This window comes from Saccopteryx bilineata, chromosome 3 (assembly GCF_036850765.1).
Source record: "Saccopteryx bilineata isolate mSacBil1 chromosome 3, mSacBil1_pri_phased_curated, whole genome shotgun sequence".
Taxonomy (NCBI): Eukaryota; Metazoa; Chordata; class Mammalia; order Chiroptera; family Emballonuridae; genus Saccopteryx; species Saccopteryx bilineata.
The window spans coordinates 168,406,943-168,427,036 of NC_089492.1; the positions used below are offsets into that span (position 1 = coordinate 168,406,943).

General features: G+C 42.7%; 1 protein-coding gene across 2 annotated transcripts in view; it reads left to right on the plus strand.

Moving 5' to 3' along the window:
* NPAS2 (neuronal PAS domain protein 2) overlaps positions 1-20,094 on the plus strand; it is a 274,339-nt gene that overhangs the window by 215,330 nt on the left and 38,915 nt on the right. For both annotated transcript variants that reach the window (XM_066268232.1, XM_066268233.1), the window contains exons 6-7: positions 13,379-13,499; positions 14,478-14,588. In XM_066268232.1, the coding sequence (XP_066124329.1) occupies positions 13,379-13,499; positions 14,478-14,588 (232 nt within the window). The remainder of the gene's footprint in view (positions 1-13,378; positions 13,500-14,477; positions 14,589-20,094) is intronic.

Here is a 20,094-nt window from a genome sequence, read left to right on the forward strand (position 1 = left end):
GCTTAAAACAGGCAAAGCCCAAGCTCTTCATCATCTGCTCCGGTGTTCAATATGATGCCAAGGATTTGGGTTGCCAATTAGAAATTCTGCTTTGGGTTTAATTCACTTCATTTGAGACTTACTTTTTACTCAGTGTGAGCTCCGGGCTGCCAGGACATGTCCACAGACGATCAGTGGTTTGAAAGACCTATGTGATACTCTTTCTCCTTAAGAGTTTGCTATTTTGTGGAGAGATGTTACCTGGTAAACCATTAGAGACTCATAGAAAACTAGCTAACATTATTGAGCAGTTACTAATCCAGGCACCATGAAGAGCCCCTTGCATGTGTTAAGATGTGTAAAGTACTTAGAGCAGTGATTGGCACAGAGCAAAGGCTATATCACAATTGCTCTCCTTATCCTTATTGATCTTTGTAGCAACTCTATGAAATAGGTATTTACTTAAGATCGCAGATGAGGAAACTGAGACACAGTTAAAGGTCCCACAGGCAGCAAATGATGGGACTAGGATTTGAACTCAGGCATTTTTGACTCTACAACTTGGTGCTTAACCACTGCTCAGAATTCTGAATACAACAGAGGAAAGTTGAATGTTCTTGGGGTGAGGTAGGTAATTAGGAAGGGAGAGAATGAGAAATTGAAAGGCAGAATCAATCTTCATAGAAGAGTTTGCCATTGAGGGGAGACAAGGACCCAGTGTGAGCAGGGGAGACAGAAAGCCATGAGCCCCACAGCAGTACACCCTATTTATACCATAGCCTGGCATGCAAGGGCTTGGATCCCTTGTGTGACCTGGGATTGGATGTCATCAATATTGATGGGGGGAGGATAAAAAGCAGCAAGAATTTCTTTTTTGTTTTTGATCACCAGGCTTAAAGTCTGTTTTCTTCCTACTACTAGAAACCCAGACACAGCAAAAGGGCACATGAGAGATTTTTGTACAGCAATTTCCTGATGAAACAGCCTAGAAATTCCTTTTATAGTTTGACAGAAAAAAGAAAGAAGAAAATAGCTCAAAGCAGAAAATTATTTTAAAATAAAGTCAAATATTTCCATGGTGGTGACACCGGTACATTTGGCATCTAGAATTAACACAGGCACGGCAATGAGCTTACTGGTGGAAGGCCAAGGGCTCAAGGAAGTTTGGGTATGAAACTGTCAGGAAAGATCACGGGGTGTGAGTCAGCGCCTTGGACAGAACTGAGTCAGAGCAGGGCCGAGGCAGAGCAAACCGAGGCCCATTGTCTGCCTTTACCTGCTGGCCTTTTGCTTCTTCTTCTTTTTTTTTTTTATTTAACTTCTGGGTTGCTTTTCTGTTTTTCAGGATTCATTTTTCCCCATTTCTTTTTTCATTCTTATTGAATTTATTGGGGTGACATTGATTAATAAAATTATTTAGCTTCCAGGTGAACAACTCTAATACATCATCTGTACACTGTATTCTCTATTTACCATCCCAAGTCAAGTCTCCATCACCATCTATCCCTTCTACCTCCCTGCCCCCCTTTTCCTCTGGTAATCCCCATACTGTTGTCTGTGTCAATTAGTTGGGAGGTTGTTTGGGGTTTTTTTTTTGTTTTTTGCTTAATCCTTTCACCTTTTTCACCCAGCCCACAACCTTCATCCCCTCAGAGCTGTCAATCTATTCTCCTGTATCTATAAGTCTGTTTTATTTTGTTAGTTTATTTTGTTCATTAGGTTCTACATATGAGTGAAATCATATGGTACTTGTCTTTCTCTGATGGGCTTATTTTACTTAGCATATTGCTCTTTAGGTCCATCCATGCTGTTGCAAAAGTTAAGTTTTCCCAACCCTGGCCAGGTAGCTCAGTTAGAGCATCATCCCAACACACCAACGTTGTGGGTTCCATCTCTGATCAGGGCACATACAAGAATCAATCAATGAATGCGTTAATAAGTGTAACAACAAATTGACTCTCTCTCCCTCCATCCCTCCCTCCTTTTTTCCCTCCCTCCCTTCCTCCCTTTCTCTCTCTCTCTCTCTCTCTCTCTCTCTCTCTGTAAAATCAATCAATAAACTTTCTTAAAAGTTTTTAAATGCCTGACTGGTGGTGGCTCAGTGGATAGAGCATCGACCCAGAACCCTAAGGTCACTGGTTTAAAACCCTTGACGTTGCCAACTTGAGCGAGGAGTTGCTATCTTGAGTTTGAAATCTTTGACACGATCCCAAAGGTCACTGGCTTGAAAGCCTAAGGTCACTGGCTTCAGCCCAAAGGTTGCTGGTTTGAGCAAGGGGTCACTGGCTTGGCTTGAACCTGAGGTCTGATTCCCAGTCAAGGCATGTACAGCAGTCAATGAACAACTAAAGCGAAGCAGCTACAAGTTGATGCTTCTCACTCTCTCTCTCTCATTTTCTGTCTCTTTCTCTCAAAAAAATTTTTTTAAGATAAGATTTTTTTCTTTTTTATGGCCATGTAGTATTCCATTGTGTAAATGTACCACAGCTTTATATCCACTCATCTACTAATGGGTGCTTGGGCTGCTTCCAAATTTTGGTTACTGTAAATAACACTGCAGTGAACATGGAGGTACGTATCTTCTTTCAAATTAGTGTTTCAGGTTTCTTTGGATATATTCCCAGAAGAGGAATTGCTGGGTCACAAGGCAGTCTATTTTTAATTTTTTGAGGTAACTCCATACTGCTTTCCCCACATTCACTGCACCAGTCTCCATTCCCACCAACAGTGCACAAGGGTTCCGTTTTCTCCACATCCTCACCAGTATTCATTATTTATTGATTTATTGATGATAGCCATTCTCCTAGGTGTGAGGTGATATCTCATTGTGAATTTAATTTGCATTTCTCTGATGATTAGTGACATTGAGATCTTTTCATATTTATTGGCCATCAGTGTGTCCACTTTGAAGAAGTGTCTATTCAAGTCCTTTGCCAATTTCTTATTTGGATTGATTGGATTTTTTGGTATTGAATTTTATAAGGTTCTTATAAATTTTGGTTATTAATCCCTTATCAGATGTGCCAGCAAATATCTTCTCCTATTCAGTGGGTTCTCTCTTCATTTTTTTTTTTTTTATGATTTTCTTTGCTATGCAAAAACTTTTTACATTGGCCTGGTGTGTGGAAATCCCGGGTTCTATTCCCAATCAGGGCACACAGGGGAAGTAACCATCTGCTTCTCCACCCCTCCCCCTTCTCTTTCTCTCTCTCTATCTCTCTCTCTCTCCCTTACACTCTTCTCCCGCAGCCATGGCTCATTCGAGCAAGTTGGCCTCAGGTGCTGAGGATGGCACCAAGGCCTAGCCTCAGGCACTAAAATAGCTCATTTGCTGAGCAACAGAGCAACACCCCAGATGGGCTGAGCATCACCCCCTAGTGGGCTTGCCAGCTGGATCCTGGTCAGAACACATGTGGGAGTCTGTTTCTCTGCCTTCTCACCTCTCACTTAATAATAATAATAATAATAATAATAATACATTAAAATAAAATAAGCAGTTTAGTTTGATGTAGTCTCATTTGTTTATTTTCTTATTTTGTTTCCCTTGCCTGAGGTGATATGTCAGAAAAAAATATTGCTATGAGAAATGCCTGAGATTTTATTGCCTAGGATTTTTTCTTTTAGGATTTTTATTATTTCAAGTCTAATATTTAAATCTTAATTCATTTTGAGTTTCTCCTTGTGTATAATGTAAGGAGGTAGTCTAGTTTCATTTCTTTTTTTTGCACATACCTGTACCAATATTCTCAACACCATTTATTGAATAGACTGTTTTTACCCCATTGTATGTTCTTGCCTCCTTTGTCAAATATTAATTGACTATTAAGGCATGAGTTTATTTCTGGGTTCTCTCTTCTGTTTCATTGATCTGTGTGCCTGTTTTTGTGTCAGTGCTATGCTGTTATGATGATGCTTGTCCGAAGCTCATAAGGCAGAAATCCTTTCTTAGCCTGAGCATAGTATACATGTGCTGAATGTTCACTGAACAAGGTCCTGAGTTTATAAATTGGATTGCTGTAACAGGAGCAATTGCAAACAGGTTGGTAGGCCTGGGAAGTCCCTTAGAAGTGAGAAAAATGGGCATGTATAATGCAACTTCCTCAAAAGAAAGTGTTCTAAGGTATCAGTGATTATATAATTCGGTAAATCTACAGAACACAAAGTACTTCCATGTAATGCTGGTGCTCAGGTGAAATCTCCAACAAGATGTGCAAAGTCAGAGAGAAATATGGAGCCAAGTTCCTGTGGCCAGGGTCCCTGCTGGAATAGAAGGTCACAGTAAAGGAAAGGCAGAGTTCCTCATTTACATTATCATGAAATATGGCAGCAAGCCCAAGGCCATGAAACACTTTCCAGAAAACATCCCTCTGCCTGTCCTTCCCCACACTGCCCCCCTTTACTAGAAGAACCCTTCTGATCCAGGTCATCTTGTCAAAGGTAGCTCTAGGTCAGGATGGAGCTAGGGAGGACTCAGTCTAGAAGGGTCCCTGACAAGTGTGGTTATGGCCTAGAGTTGATCACAGGTTAAAATCCAGGCCGCAGATAGATGTTTTTTATTTTTATGTAACATACAGAAGTATATGTAAAACTTATGTTCAGTTTTAAAATTAATGATGAAATGAACATAAACATACATGTAGCTCTTACTGAGGCAATGAACTAGATCATGTTCAGGACCTCTGACGCTCCTGGGTGGTTCCTTTCCCATCATACCCACCTTCCACCTACAGATGACCATTTTCTTGACTTTTAAGATTATTGTTTCTTTTTTTCCTTTGTGGTTTCACCAACTTTTAGTTTGTCATTAACCACTAAAATTAATATACTAAGTCCTCACTTAACATTGTTGATAGATAGGTCTCTGCAAACTGTGACTTTGAGCAAAACAATATATTAAAAAAATCAGCTTTACCATAGGCTAATTAGTATAAACAAGAGTTGAGTTCCTAAACTGTATTTCTGGTCACAAAACATCATCAAACTTCTAAATAAAGACCCAAAGCACTTTTAATGTTAAACATAGAAATAAATATTAGCTATGTATCCACTGAAGAAAGATTAATAAAAGCAAGTAAGAGAAAACCTAAACAGACTGATTACAACAAATGAGATTGAAACAGTTATCAAAAAACTCCCAACAAACAAAAGCCCAGGGCTCAATGTCTTCACAAGTGAATTCTACCAAATATTCAAAGAAGAACTAACTCCTATCCTTCTCAAGTTATTTCAAAAATTTCAAGAGGAAGGAAGACTTCCAAGCTCCTTTTATGAGGTGAGCATAATTCTAATTCCAAAACCAGGCAAAGACAACACAAAAAAAGAAAATTACAGGCCAATATTCCTGATGAATCTAGATACTAAAATCCTCAACAAAAGATTAGCCAACTGGATCCAGCAATATATGAAAAAAGTCATACATCATGATCAAGTGTGATTTATTCTGGGAAGGCAAGGCTGGTACAATATTCGCAAATCAATGAATGTGATTTATCACATAAACCAAAGGAAGGAGAAAAACCACATGATAATTTCAATAGATGCAGAAAAAGCATTTGATAAAATCCAGCACTCATTCATGTTCAAAACTCTCAGCAAAGTGGGAATACAGGAAACATACCTCAACATGATAAAGGCCATCTATGACAAACCCACAGCCAACATCATACTCAATGGGCAAAAATTAAAAGCAATCCCCTTAAGATCAGGAACAAGGCAGAGGTGCCCCCTTTCACAACTCTTATTCAACATAGTCCTGGAAGTCCTAGCCACAGCAATCAGACAAGAAAAAGAAATAAAAGGCATCCAAATTGGAAAAGAAGTAAACTATCATTATCCGCAGATGATATGATATTGTATATAGAAAACCCTAAAGTCTCAGTCAAAAAACTACTGGACCTGATAAATGAATGCAGCAAGGTGGCAGCATATAAAATTAATATTCAGAAATCAGAGGCATTTTTATATACCAACAATGAACTGTCAGAAAGAGAAATTAAGAAAACAATCCTCTTCACTATTGCAACAAAAAAATAAAAATAAAGTACCTAGGAGTTAATTTAACCATGGAGATTAAAGACTTGTACTTGGAAAATAATAAAACATTGAAAAAAGAAATCAAGGAAGATACAAACAAGTGGAAGCATATACCGTGCTCATGGTTAGGAAGAATAAACATCATTAAAATATCTATATTACCCAAAGCAATCTATAAATTCAATGCAATACCAATTAAAATACCAATGACATACTTCAAAGATACAGAACACATATTCCAAAAATTTATATGGAACCAAAAAAGAACATGAATAGCCTCAGCAATCTTGAAAAAGAAGAATAAAGTGGGAGATATCACACTTTCTGATATCAAGTTATACTGCAAGCCAATTGTACTCAAAACAGCTTGGTACTGGAATAAAAACAGGCATATAGATCAGTGGAACACAACAGAGAACCCAGAAATAAACCCACACCTTTATGGACAATTGATATTTGGCAATGGAGGTAAGAGCATACAATGGAGTAAAGACAGTCTCTGTAACAAATGGTGTTGGGAAAATTGGACAGCTACCTGCAAAAAAATGAAACTAGACCACCAATTTACACCATTCACAAAAATAAACTCAAAATGGATCAAAGACTTAATTGTAAGCTGTGAAACCATAAGCATCTTAGAAGAAAACATAGGCAGTAAGCTCTCTGACATCTCTCGCAGCAATATATTTGCTGATTTATCTCCATGGGCAAGTGAAATAAAAGACAGGATAAACAAATGGGACTATATCAAACTAAAAAGCTTTTTGCACAGCTAAAGACAATAAGAACAGAATAAAAAGACAAACTGCACAATGGGAGAACATATTCAACAATACGTCTGATAAGGGGTTAATAACCAAAATTTATAAAGAACTTGTAAAAGTGAACACCAGGAAGATGAACAATCCAATCAAAAAATGGGCAAAAGAAATAAATAGACACTTCTCCAAAGAGGATATACATGTGGCCAATAGGCAGATGAAAAAATGCTCAACATCACTAATTATTAGAGAAATGCAAATTAAAACCACAATGAGATATCACCTCACACCAGTCAGAATGGCACTCATCAACAAAACAACACAGAATAAGTGCTGGCGAGGATGTGAGGAAATGGGAACCCTCCTGCACTGCTGGTGGTAATGCAGACTAGTGCAGCCACTGTGGAAAACAGTATGGAGATTCCTCAAAAAATTGAAAATCAAACTGCCTTTTGACCCAGCTATCCCACTTTTAGGAATATACCCCAAGAACACCATAGCACTGTTTCAAAAGGAGAAATGTACCCCCATGTTTATGGCAGCATTGTTCACAATAGCGAAGATCTGGAAACAGCCCAAGTGTCCATCAGTGGACAAGTGGATTAAAAAGCTGTGGTACATATATACAATGGAATACTATGGGTCCATAAAAAAGAAGGAAATCTTACCTTTTGTGACAACATGGATGGACATGAAAACTATTATGTTAAGTGAAATAAGCCAGGCAGAGAAAGAAAAATATCATATGACCTCACTCATTTGAGGAATCCAATGAACAATGTGACCTGAGGAATGGAGTAGAGACAGAGGCAGGATCAAAGGGACCAGAGGAATAGAGGACAGAGGGAAAGGGGATGATAGGATGGGATAATCCTGAAGGGAAGGGGGGAGGGCACTATGGTGAGGTGGGGAAGGGAGATGTTGAGGTGAATATGGGGGAGGAGGATGCATTCGGGGCAACACTAGAATCTATGTAAACACAATAAATTAAAATCAATTAAAAATAAAAATAAATTAATTAATTAAAGCAAGTAACATTATTATTTTCCAACCAGCTAATTCCAGTTCAGGGTCACGGTGACTGGAGCCCACCCTGGACAGCACCCTTCCACCTCAGATCTCCCAACACACATACCCTTCTCAAACTGACACATGTAGACACAGTAATTAACATCATATGCATGTCTTCCAGATGTGGGAGGAACCTGGAGTCCCTGGAGAAAACCTATGCAGATGTAGGGAAAACCTGCACATGTCACACTGACAGTGGCCCCGCTGTGAATGGATGTCTTTTTCTCAATGTTATAGTGAAACAACATTGAGTGAAATGATGTTAACCAAGGATCTTTGGAAAGGCATGTTTGAAAGACCTAATGATTTAAATAGGTTATGCCATACATGCTGCGTTATTAAACACTGTAACAGTACTTGAGGAGTTAATTATGTGGATAGTTGTGCAGTGGAACATGGTGTTGTCATGCTTCTTAGTTGTTATCAGTCTAGTGTGTGGAGGGGACTCCTGCAGCTTTAGTTTGCTTTTCTTTCTGTTACTAGTGAGGTTGAGTGTCTTAGCTCATGATTGTCACCATCTGAATTTCCTCTTTTGTGGAGAGCTCCTTCAGGTGTTTTGCCATTTTCCTACTTGACTGTCTGGGTTTTTTCTTGTTATGATTTGTAAGCATTCTTTTCATGTTCTCAACACTAGTTCTCTGTCAAGGATATAGGGATAGCTGGACACACGATACCAGATGCTGGTGAGATTGACAGCTGTTTATTAGTCACATAGTCAGCCCCAGGGAGGAGGACATGGGGAAACATAGGGCTGCCCTTGAATGGAGTGGCCCTGCAGGGGCTGTGGGAGGTAGGCTGTGTAGTAACAAGAGGGTTAGGTGTCCTTTGGGCCCCACAGGGCTGAGACTGGATTCTTTGATAATTCTGCAGACTGGCAGGGGACTAAATTCTACTGGGGTATAAGCAGGATCCACCTTTGGTCCCCTTGAAAAGATGGTTTTTCAGCTAGGGGACTTTATCCCTGGGGATGGAGTGCAAAGAGGCCAGTCAAGGTCCTCCCAAATTGCCAGATGATAAGGCATCATATAACAGTGAACCTTAGTTTTAGACCTTACACCACAGGTGTATGTGTCCGAAATATCTTCTCTCATTTTGTGGCTTTCTGATGTTCCTGTCTTTAGGTTCTTTTGATGAACAGAGATTCTTTATAGTTGCTACTTTTCATATCTTAATTCTTCACTACTCCAAGGTCAAAACTATTCTCAGTACGATCATCTGAAAGCTCTACTGTTTGGCCATCAGTTTGAATCTGAATCTAAATGGAAAGAAAGTATATATCAAATATGCCTCCACCCTCCTGGTCCTTGAGAAAGACCAAGTCACGGACTACTTCCCTGAGCCCATTCCTGTCTCTTCTCATTGTGAGGCTTCTCAAGAACTTCTCATCATTTCCCACTCTGACTGTGGCCAACACAGACCTCCAGCTAGAACTCTGGGGTCCCCTGGGGACTGAACTGAGTGTTCACCCAGCCCACTCCCAGCTCAGCCAGCCAGCTTCTGTGTGCAGCTGTGCAGGCTCCCTTCATCCTAATGGGTGCAGTGGGACTGGTGCTGCTGGGGCCCAGGGAGAAAGGAATCTGCTTCCTGTCTCCCCAGCACTTTCAGGTGGTCCCCAGGATCCCAAGGTTTTTCAAGAGAAAACTTGGGAGATGTGCGATTTGGAATTTAGGACAAGCATTTTGAGTCAAACTCAGAAAAGGGATGGGTTGTAGGTAAAGCCATGGACATATCAGTAAGATGGAATAGAGACTCTCCCTCCTCCAACAGGTAAAGGATGTTTCTAACCCTGTGACTCAGCTGTGAAGATGGCTGCAGATGGCACATTTCTCCCTTGTCTCCATTATTTCAGTTATTTTAATAAGCAGAGCTCAGCCCATTCTAGGGGCAATTCAGTTGCAGCTGTAAACTCTCCTGTAAGCGCTAGAGTTTAAAATTTCAAAGTATCATTATGTGTTAGTTTTCAGTACATGGAAATGGCATAATGTAATATAATAGCAAATACATATAAAGAGCTTGCCATGAGCCCTTTCCATGGATTAACTCATACTCCTTAAACCCCCACCTCATAGCTCACCTCCCCCCACCTCCATTCAGTGTCCTTTTATTCTGTGCAGAACCTGTAGCCTGAGGTCCTCCAATGCCCTCTGATGTGCCAGGGAGCACACAACCCTTCTCTCTGCCATACCAACCATCAGGAGAGGTAGGGTTCTGACTGACAGGCCCTTAAAGAAAAGGCCCTAGAGTGACTTAGTTACCATTTTCATCTGCAATGCCTTTAAGAAGAAAAACTACTGTCATCTTTGAGCGTTAGTCATCTTCTAAAAAACTAAAGGGAATAAGGCTAAAATAAAATCAAGAACATCAGAAGGGACTTGGTGAAAGTCAGAATGAAAAAATGATAGCACAGCCAGTGAGGATGTTGGCAGAGTCTTTGTCCCCAGAGATCAAAAGAGGAGCATCCAATCTATGAGCCCAGAAGCCACCAGAGTCCCTCTTTTCCCTCCTCCTGTCCTCCATCAACCACAAGTGGTGTCCTTAAACCCCTCAAATACTGGCTGCAGGAAGGGAGGACTTGCCTGTATTGTGGTGTGTCTTTCCAGTGCCTAAAGCAGTGGCTGGCACATGGTGGCCCTGAGTCAGTATGGGCTAGATTCTGTTGTGGAATAGTTTGTTACTTGAACTCTGTTTCTTCCTATCTCTGGTTCCTGTGCCTTTGCAGATTCTGACATCTTTTATTTTTTTTAAGTGAGAGGCAGGAGACAGGGAAGCAGAGACAGACTCCCTCACGCACCCTGACTGGGGTCCATCTGACAGGCCCCCTACAGGGCAATGCTCTGCCCATCTGGAGCCGCTGCTCCATTGGTCAGCAACCGAGCTATTTCAGCACCTGAGGTGAGGCCATGGAGCCATCCTCAGTGCCCAGGGCCAAATTGCTCCAACCATTCAAGCCATGGCTGCAGGAGGCGAGGAGAGAGAGAGAGAGAGAAAGAGAGAGAGAGAGAGAGAGAGAGATGTAGAGAAGCAGATAGTTGCTTCTCCTGTGTGCCCTGACCAGGAATCGAACCCAGGACTTCCACACGCTGGGCTGATGCTCTACTGCTGAGCCAACCAGCCAGGAATGATTCTACCATCTCTAGCCTGGCTTCCTGTGCTCCCTTCCTCCTCAGACCGCTAGAAGGTCTCTTTAAAATGTAAGTACAGTCCTGCACTCCCTTCTTGTAGGCCCTCAGTGGTCCTCCTAGTGCCCAGAATTGCCCCCTACCTCCTTTGAGGCCTCTGTCTTCTGGTCCACTTCCCTGTGCAGCCTGCTCCCCCTTGCCCACCCCACTTCCCCTGCAGTGCTGCACATGCTCCAACCTCCATGCTCTGTGCCTACTGGGCCACTGGCTGCCTGACAGAAACTGTCTTATTCCCTGGATCCTACTTGAGGCCTTTGCTCTATGGGAGCAGCTCCCTGGGAGACTCTCCTCCCCTTCACTTTAGATTCAGCCCAGCATGCACCGTGTTCTCTGGGCACCTGTCTTTACTTTTGTCATGGTGCTTGCCATACCTTTCTGTCAGCACATCAACACATTTCATTGAAAGCCAAGTACTGTTTGATGGCAGAATACAGGAGTGAAGGAGGCAGATAGGGTACCTGCTCTCCTGAAGCTTCCTCTAGGGTGAGGCGGGCAGAGGGCACATGTCAACACATGAATAAACAGGACAACTTCAAGTCATTACATAAATGATCATAAATATGTAATCAGGCCTAGCATTTACTGAGTGTTCACTATGTGCCCTTTTATCAGCAGCGTGCTCAGGTCAGCTTGCTTCACCCTGGGCTGCTTCATCTTCTAGTTGAGCAAAGTGCAGCATGGCAGGGGTAGAGCCCGTCTTCACACCAGCCTCTTGGCTCTCACTCTCATTACCACGATGAGGGCTGCTCCCTCACAGGCCCTCACATCTGGAATTACAGGGGGGGCTAACACATGTAGCAGAGGGGTAAAGAAACCAAAGAAGCCAGGGTAAAGGCACCATTCTGGATGAGGGGCTGTCCTGACTGCCTTCTCAGAGGACTTCAAAACAGGGACCTGAAGGATGCACAGTAGTTAGCTGAGCAAAAGGGCAGGGTGTAGAACATTCCAGCTGGAGGCATAGCCAGGGGGCCTGCACAGAAGAGCAAAGCTGGCAAACTGGAGAAAAGGAAGGCATGCCAGGCAGGAGAAGTGCTGGGAGCAGAGCATGTAGATGGCAGGTTGTAGGGGCTTTAAAGTGAATTGATATGGTTAGGCTTCAGCCTAGGAGCAATGAAAGCCCGCAGATGGTTTTAAGCAAGTTGGTGACTTGGTCGGCTCCAAGCCTCCTTCTGGACAACAGACTGGACAGGGACAGAAATTGGAATGGGAAGACCAGCTTGGCCAAGTCTTTCCCCAGACAAGAGATGCCAGTGGTCTGGACTAGTATAGAGGCCATATGCACAGAGAAGTGAGTGGATCTGAGAAAATGTGAGGGAAGAAAATCTCATAGGACTTGGATATTGTCTCAATGTGAAGGATGAGGTCAGGAGAGGGGAGAAGCAAAGGATGTCATATGGGAGTCTTGTGTGGGTGAGTAACTGGTTGGCAATCCCACATATGTGGCCAGAGAACACAAGGGGAGGAGAAGGTATGGGTGCAAAAGAATGATGATGTTAGGGATCTGTGTGAATCTTCAGTCCCCAGAGGACATCTGAGTGGTAGTTGGAGGGTTAAGCCAGGGCACACAGAGACACATTTAAGAGTGTATAGAGTGTCTGAAGCTGCAAGAGGGACTGAATGTACTGAGGAAGCCCACAGAAGCAACATAGACCTGTTTGCCCTGTCTCCACTGGCAGTCTCCACCTGTGCTATCCAGTACGGGAGCCATGAGCCACATGTGGTTATTGACATTTCTATTCAAATAATTAAAACTAAATACAACTAGTCAGCCTACAGCCATATGGCCACAATTCAAGTTTTCAGTAGCCGTGTGGCTGGTGTCTTCCATAATGAACAACACAGAGTACAGACCAGTATGTTGGTCTTTGCTGTCTAGATGCAATGTTTAGTACATATAGTGCACATGAATTCAGAAAAAAAGTACAATTCCTTCAACTACAGACCTTTAAGAAGTAAACAGGCAGCCATTTGCAGGCATAAAGGTCAGAAAAGGAACCCATGTGCTCTTCAGAGCCCCTCAAATGAGCGGTTGACTTTGTGCTGGGTCTCCACACTGCCTTGGCCAGAACGCAGGAATATGGGCAGATGCCGCTCCTCAAGCAAGTGGAGGACTCTGCATGTGTGTCTGACTTAACTCTCACTTCTGCCTTGGGCCCATGGGCATCACACACATGCATTTGAGCAAGTAGACCTTTTAGATTACAAGTCAAAATCACAGAGTGATAAAGATCTCTACTGAAAATCAGATCTTGAATTTCTCATTTCTGAAAGCAGTTCTGATGTGTAGTTCTTGCTTTTGCTTTGCTTTTCCATCTTCGTTGAGTGTACACATTTGTTCTTTATTTTCTTTTTCAGTCGGATGTTATGGATCAGAATTTGTTAAATTTCCTTCCAGAACAAGAACATTCAGAAGTTTATAAGATACTCTCTTCCCCTGTGCTTGTGACGGATTTCCCCTCCCCAGGATCCTTAAAATGTAAGTTTAACTTCACTAGTTTTACCAGATATAAAGAAAAGAATTTACGTTTGAAAGGAAATTAGAATAAATTCAGAAGGGAAGAACAATTTTAAGAATAATTTTTCCTTGTGACTCAGAACATTTCCAAGATTCTCATGGGTATATTTTTTAGTTTAGAGCTATAACTGGAGTTTGGAATATGTAGGACATTTAACATTATGTGGAAAATTTGAAAGCATAGAGTTTAGAAATAATTTTTTGTTTTGCGTGTAATGAAGGACATTTCCTTTTTCACATGAGTCTTTTAGTGATAAACAGTGCGAACATCAGTGAATCATCTGCTTATTTTGTAGGATACTATAATGTTCGATTTGTATGATACCAAGGAACCAACTGAAAACTAAATAATGAGGTCAAAAATCCAAATTTTCTTCTCCCAAGGCTATCATTAGATTATTTACATATATTTGCAGTTTTTATGGAATTTCTAAGTCTTTGTCAAAATTGACATCCCGCTTGAAGGCTTGCCTCGCTGCCTGCCGAACCATGTGTCACTGAATGAAGCAGATACATTGATGGAGGTAGCCAAGCTGCCTGGTGCTTATTCCAGCCTTAGCTGTTGTTACTCTGATTTTACTTCAAAAGCAAAGCAAAAGGATTAAATTAAATAGAGCAGCGCTATAGGAACAGCTTTGTTTTAATAAACCATATGAAAACAACTGGAACTAATCAATGTCGACAGAAACAACCGCAGACATCTGTGAGCAAATGAAAACTAATTGGGTCCAAGTGTGGAATGCAAAATATTTGTCAAGTATGGAGGTCAGAAGTTATGGTGCAAAGGTTATATAGCCATATCCAAAAGTCATTCATAAGGAGAGAAACATTCTCCCCACAGGTAGACCAAACCCTGTGAGAAGTCTCACCGTAACGTGATTCGTTAGTTCACAATAACACTCACCTTTTCTTTCTCTTCTTTTTCCTAAAACCACTCAGCTGGCAGCGATTTAGAGTTTTATTGCCATCTTCTCAGAGGCAGCTTGAACCCAAAGGAATTTCCAACTTATGAATACATAAGATTTGTAGGAAATTTCCGCTCCTACAATGGTAAGCTTTAATTGACATGTGATTGCACCAGTGTCTTTCCTCACTCATATGCAGACGTGCACATCGGGGCACAGGGTCACAGAGGGAGGAGGCAGCAGGATCTGCACTTTTCGTGTTTGCATTGGAATTTTCATGTTCCCAACATGCATTCTCCATGCTTGTCAATGTTATCTCCCATTCGAGAAGAACACACTCCACACCTGTTTATACCAGTGTGAAAAGTCCCACTGAAATGTTCATTATTTATTTATATACTTGCAGTCTGATGGAATCCTCTTACTGTGAGAAACAACTTATAATTAATAGAGAACAGGCTCGGCCTACGCACAGCAAAACAAGGGCTTCATTGTGACACAATGATCCATAACCTTGCTTTCTGCATGTTTATTCCCCCCTTACATAGCACTGCTGTTAGCATATTTCAGTACCTCAGGTCCATAGGCCTTGTGCTCATGCTGGCCTTTAATGTACAGCAAGTGGCCAGCAATCTACCTTGGGTGAATTAACGAGCAGGATAAGTCAAGCGGTAAAATTGGCCTTTCTGAAATTACCCAGATAAATAATTTTCCAAGCTCTGGCTGCATCTCTAAACCAGACTTAAAGACTCAGTTTTACTTTTGACCCCTGCAAAGTGGGAGTACAGCCCTGTTTCCAGAAACTCAAAGACACATACGTCCCAGCACATGGTCCCATTGCAAAGCCCAAAACAGATGGGCCTGCCTTTCCTTTGTTCCTCTCCTCAAAACTCAGTGCAAAACAAATAACTTTGAATAATCTAGCATTTCATAAAACAGCAGACATGGGAAAAACTAGAAGGAAGTGTTGACAAGGAATGGTGGAAGGGAAGAAAAGTAAAAAAGACCAAAGGTAAACAAACACAGAAAGACAAACCTTGGAAATGAGAGGGTGGGTGGGTTGGTGGAAGGCACAAGGGAGTTGGTGGCAGTGCTAACTTGTGCTGTTTGGTTACTATTGTTTACTTCTGGGTCCCCTGTCAAGTTCAATTACCCCACTCAAATTAGTCCCAGAGCTTCCATTAGAAACTGGGCCCTGGCCGGTTGGCTCAGTTGTAGAGCGTCAGCCTGGCGTGTAGGAATCCTGGGTTTGATTCTCAGCCAGGGCACACAGGAGAAGCACCCATCTACTTCTCCACCCCCTCCCCCTCTCCTTCCTCTCTCTCTCTCTCTCTCTTCCCCTCCCACAGCCAAGGCTCCACTGGAGCAAAGTTTGCCCAGGCGCTGAGGATGGCTCTGTGGCCTCTGCCTCAGGCGCTAGAATGGCTCTGGATGCAACAGAGCGATGCCCTAAGATGGGCAGAGCATCGCCCCCCTGTTGGGCATGCCAGGTGGATCCCGGTCGGGTACATGCGGGAGTCTGTCTGACTGCCTCCCCGTTTCCAGCTTCGGAAAAATAAAATTAAATTAAAAAAAAAAAAGAAACTGCCCAAAGTAATGGCACCAAGTCCTAATGCTGAGCCTAACCAAAGTTTTTCCTTCAGCCTTAGAGGGTCCTTTGTTGTTATTTGTATAAAATATGCATGCTTTGTTTAAAAGGCTCAAACTAGATGCTATGCAGCATGATCCTGTCATTGTGACTTCCAAGCCCAGTGTTCAGTGCTTATGCCTGGGTGACAGGTTCCAAGGCCAATGTGGGGCCCTTCTAAGAATGTACCTGTCCAGGGCTCAGCATGCCCAAATGGTTGGAAATGGTGGAAGGTCATCTTCCCCAAGTGGGCCCCTAAATTTGGGCAAAGCAGATGAAGCCAAGCCTTGATTATGCTAACTTGACTCATCTGAAAGACTCCCTCAAACCTCCTGAGGTGAATGTTCAATAAAACACATGAGTAACTAAATGGTACCTCATTGGGCTACCAGATAAAAAGAGTGACTTGAGCGGCACCTCACAGAAAACCCACGTGACACCAGTCCCGCTGCATGAAGTCATGGGGATAAGACAGCTTGTGAAAATGTAGCTTCTCAGGCACTGTCAAAAGATCCCAGTTCAGGAGGTCTGATGGTGAGGCTGGGATTGTGTGGTTGGGAAAGAACTTTAGGGTCATGGACTTTTAGAAACACTGCCCTATTGTTATACTAAATATCATTTTACAGGAATTTTTGTGACAGTCTTCTAAGTTAAAATAAGCAGTCGTTTGGAATTTGCTTAAAGCATGAGCTATGGCCATAATGTCAGCTGCTGGAAGGGCAGCATGTGCCAAGTAGCTGCATACAAAGATGTTGAAGGTGCCTTGAACCCTAAATGCCAAGACTAGGAATTATGGGATGTTGTTTCCATGTGTCCCCATGACAACTCTGCATCCTCCTAATGAAAAGAACCAACTTGTTATTGGCTGGTGAGCTGAAGTGGTGTCCTTTGTAAATTTCCATTCTGACTTGGAACCTTCCAGTCACTTATCACATTTCAGAGGGTTTCAAGGAAATAGGCAAGCTTCTTTGTGAGTACCTGGTATATGTACCTGGTATATTTTATTAACTAGCATGCCTTTATTTTCACTTCAAGTTAAGACAGCGTTTGTTTGCCTGAAAGCATGTGTGGAAAGTATGTGTGATTTTTTTTTTTGAAACTATTACTGCTATAAATAGCATTGAAAGTAGGAAATTTAAAATCAAGAGTGCAGAGTGACTTTCCAGAGCCTGCTGAACAAACGAAAGTTAGCAGGGGCTTTCTTGAGGTAAGAGTCTCCCAGTGGAATTGTGGAAAACATGAAATAGAATTCTGACTCGGATTACAACAGTTGTGGGAAAGCCTCAGAGGGATGAATGAATTGCTAAGGTGGGGCCCTGTGAAATCACCAACAAATAAGTTTATTTTTGACCTATTAAAATGGTTTAACATAATATAAGAAATAATTTAAATTTTATTTTTTAAGTTTACTTCTCAATAAACATTGAACAATTGGTTAAAAATAATAACTCATCTTAGTAGGCTTTCTTTAATACCAGTCCTGGGCTCAGTCTTTGCCTTGATCATCTCACTGAATCCGCACAATAACTTTATGAGGTGGTACTGTTGGCATTGTCTCATCTTAACAGTGGAGGAAATTAGTGCATAAGAAAGTAAAGTCAGGGGTGCAGAAGTGGAGGGGGGACCCACATTCATACTCATGCTAACCCTAAACTCATGCTCAACCCCACTGCTTTGCTGGCTCCCACAAATCTGTGTTGAAATTAAATGTCCAGATGCAGAACACAGGCCAGCCCCTGCCCTGGCATTAGTACATGATGTCCATGCACATCAGATACCATGCACCTACATACCAAACTGTTTTAAGGATATCTGAGATTTATTTCATTCACATATGATCAGATACACAAACATGGCAATGACTGTCATGAAGGAAGAGGTTCATATGCACAGGTCCTACAGGCACAACCTATCATGCAGGGCCACACAGGGAAGCACCACCGTAGGTCAGAGGGAGGAGGAGCAGGAGGAAACGTGGACAAGAGCCTTTATTGTTGTTTCTGCTGGAAAGAGCAGTCAAAGCATGGTCAGCAGGCTTAGAATTGACTGTGTGCTTATTTTCAGGGCTCTGTAGTGTAGGGACTGGTCCTGGCCTTGGAGTGATTCGGGGAGGGGGAGAGTGGCTCAGAGTGCGAGAGTCAGCTAGTGGAGTGAGTGGGGGGTATAGGCTCTGTATTTGTTGGTTTCCATATGAAAGGTACACTGGTAGGTGAGTTGTTTACTATACTTAGGAACTGGCTAACCCTGAGAGGAACGGTTCTCCAGGGTCAGCAGGGCCTCAAATGTCCAAGTACCAGATACAGAAACTAGAAAGCATGGTTATTACACAAGCCACCCCATGTAAGTTCCTTGAGTTGCCAGGCATGGCACAGGTATAAAAACAACATGTAAAAAGTAGAAGAAAAATGACCATGAATATCAGTACTATTGTTATGGAATACCTGCTCACACCCCAAAGAACTATGTAGGGAACCTTTATTCGGTCCATTACCATGAAACATCTTTCATTTCTGTGGGGCTGTTTAGTTTATGGAGTATTGCCTGGGCATTCTTACTTAATGCCTGTCAAAAAGATATGAGGCTCTCATTTTTACAAATAATGGAATGGCGAGGACAGCGGCCATCACACTAAGCTGCAGATGCCTCGCACCCCTTCCTGAGCCCACACAGTCCATGTATGGCACATACATAAGCACCCAACAAACACAGGTTCACCTAGACCAAGGCTTGAAGAACTTGACCCTGGAAACAGGTGGTAGGGACAGAGCCAGGATTCCAACCAAGAGCTCTGGGGACCATGCTCTTCCCTGGGAGCTGTCCTTCCTTGATCAACCCCAAAGCCCTCTCCAGGGATGCAGTGCAGCTTCCAGGAGAGCTCCTGCCACATCTCTGACCTGCTAATGTTTCAATCCATATTGGTAAGTGCTGTGTAAAGTGGAGCCCATCTCACTGTCCTTCCTTGTGAATGTTCTTCCCTGGAAGGCCTGCTGAGCAGTGGTTTGTGGTCAGGAAAGTTCACTCCCCATGTGTGCCCCCTGGCCCGCTCTGGTGGCTCTCTGATACCCAGGCCCCCCACTCAGGGGATGCTCCTGCAAGGACTGTTCCTAATATACTCACTTCCCAGCTTGGAGCTCATCTGATCAACCAATTTGGCCCAAAGGTGATCGAGGCCCTGGCTGCTACTAAAACTTGTGTTTATAGGAACATTCGGGCCTTAAACCAAAGGATCCAAAGTGAAATGCAGAGCCTTCAGGGTAGGGAGGAGAGGGCAAGACTGAGCCAGAGAGGATGTTTGGTGACGCTTAAATCACACATTTGAAGATCCCATCTGCTTGCACGCTGACCCGGGTAACTGCTCAGGACTCAGTTAGCTCTGTGACTGGTGTGCGGAGGCCACTCAGGAGACTGAGGGAGAAGAGGCACATAAGCACGTTTGCCCTTGTTAATGAGATTAGACTGTAATTAGACATTTCCATATTCACCAGACAATTATGCCACCCACCTGTTTACCTCCTTTCAGATCCCCTCACCCTGCCCTGTCCACTCTGACTGGGTAGACACAGCAACCACTGCCCAGACTTGAGCAAAATGGAATTTTCCGCAATATCGTGGCCACTTCTTAGGACTTCATCATTTGCCACAGATGTTCGCCTGGTGGCGGGAGGGGAGCGCTGGAGATTTTTAATAAATGTGAAGAAATGTATGTCAGGAAATGGGACAAGGAAGCCGCTTTCTTAGAATTATTTCACTTTCAGTCTCTAAGGCAGCGTAGGAGGAGGCTCCGTGAAGGAATCAGCTAGGACCTAGAGCCACACCTCTCCTCCTCCCCCCATGCAAAACCCTTTCTCTGCCCCTGGCCTACTGTGTGGGCCTGTCTAGGCAGCCACCGGTGAATCTCTGCTCTGCACTCTTATTTCAGAGTGGAGTTCAAACAAAATCATTTTATTCAGGGCTATGTTAGTCACATAATAGATTTTTTTTAAAGGTTTTGAACAAATAAACCCTTCTATCTTTTTACTTCTCC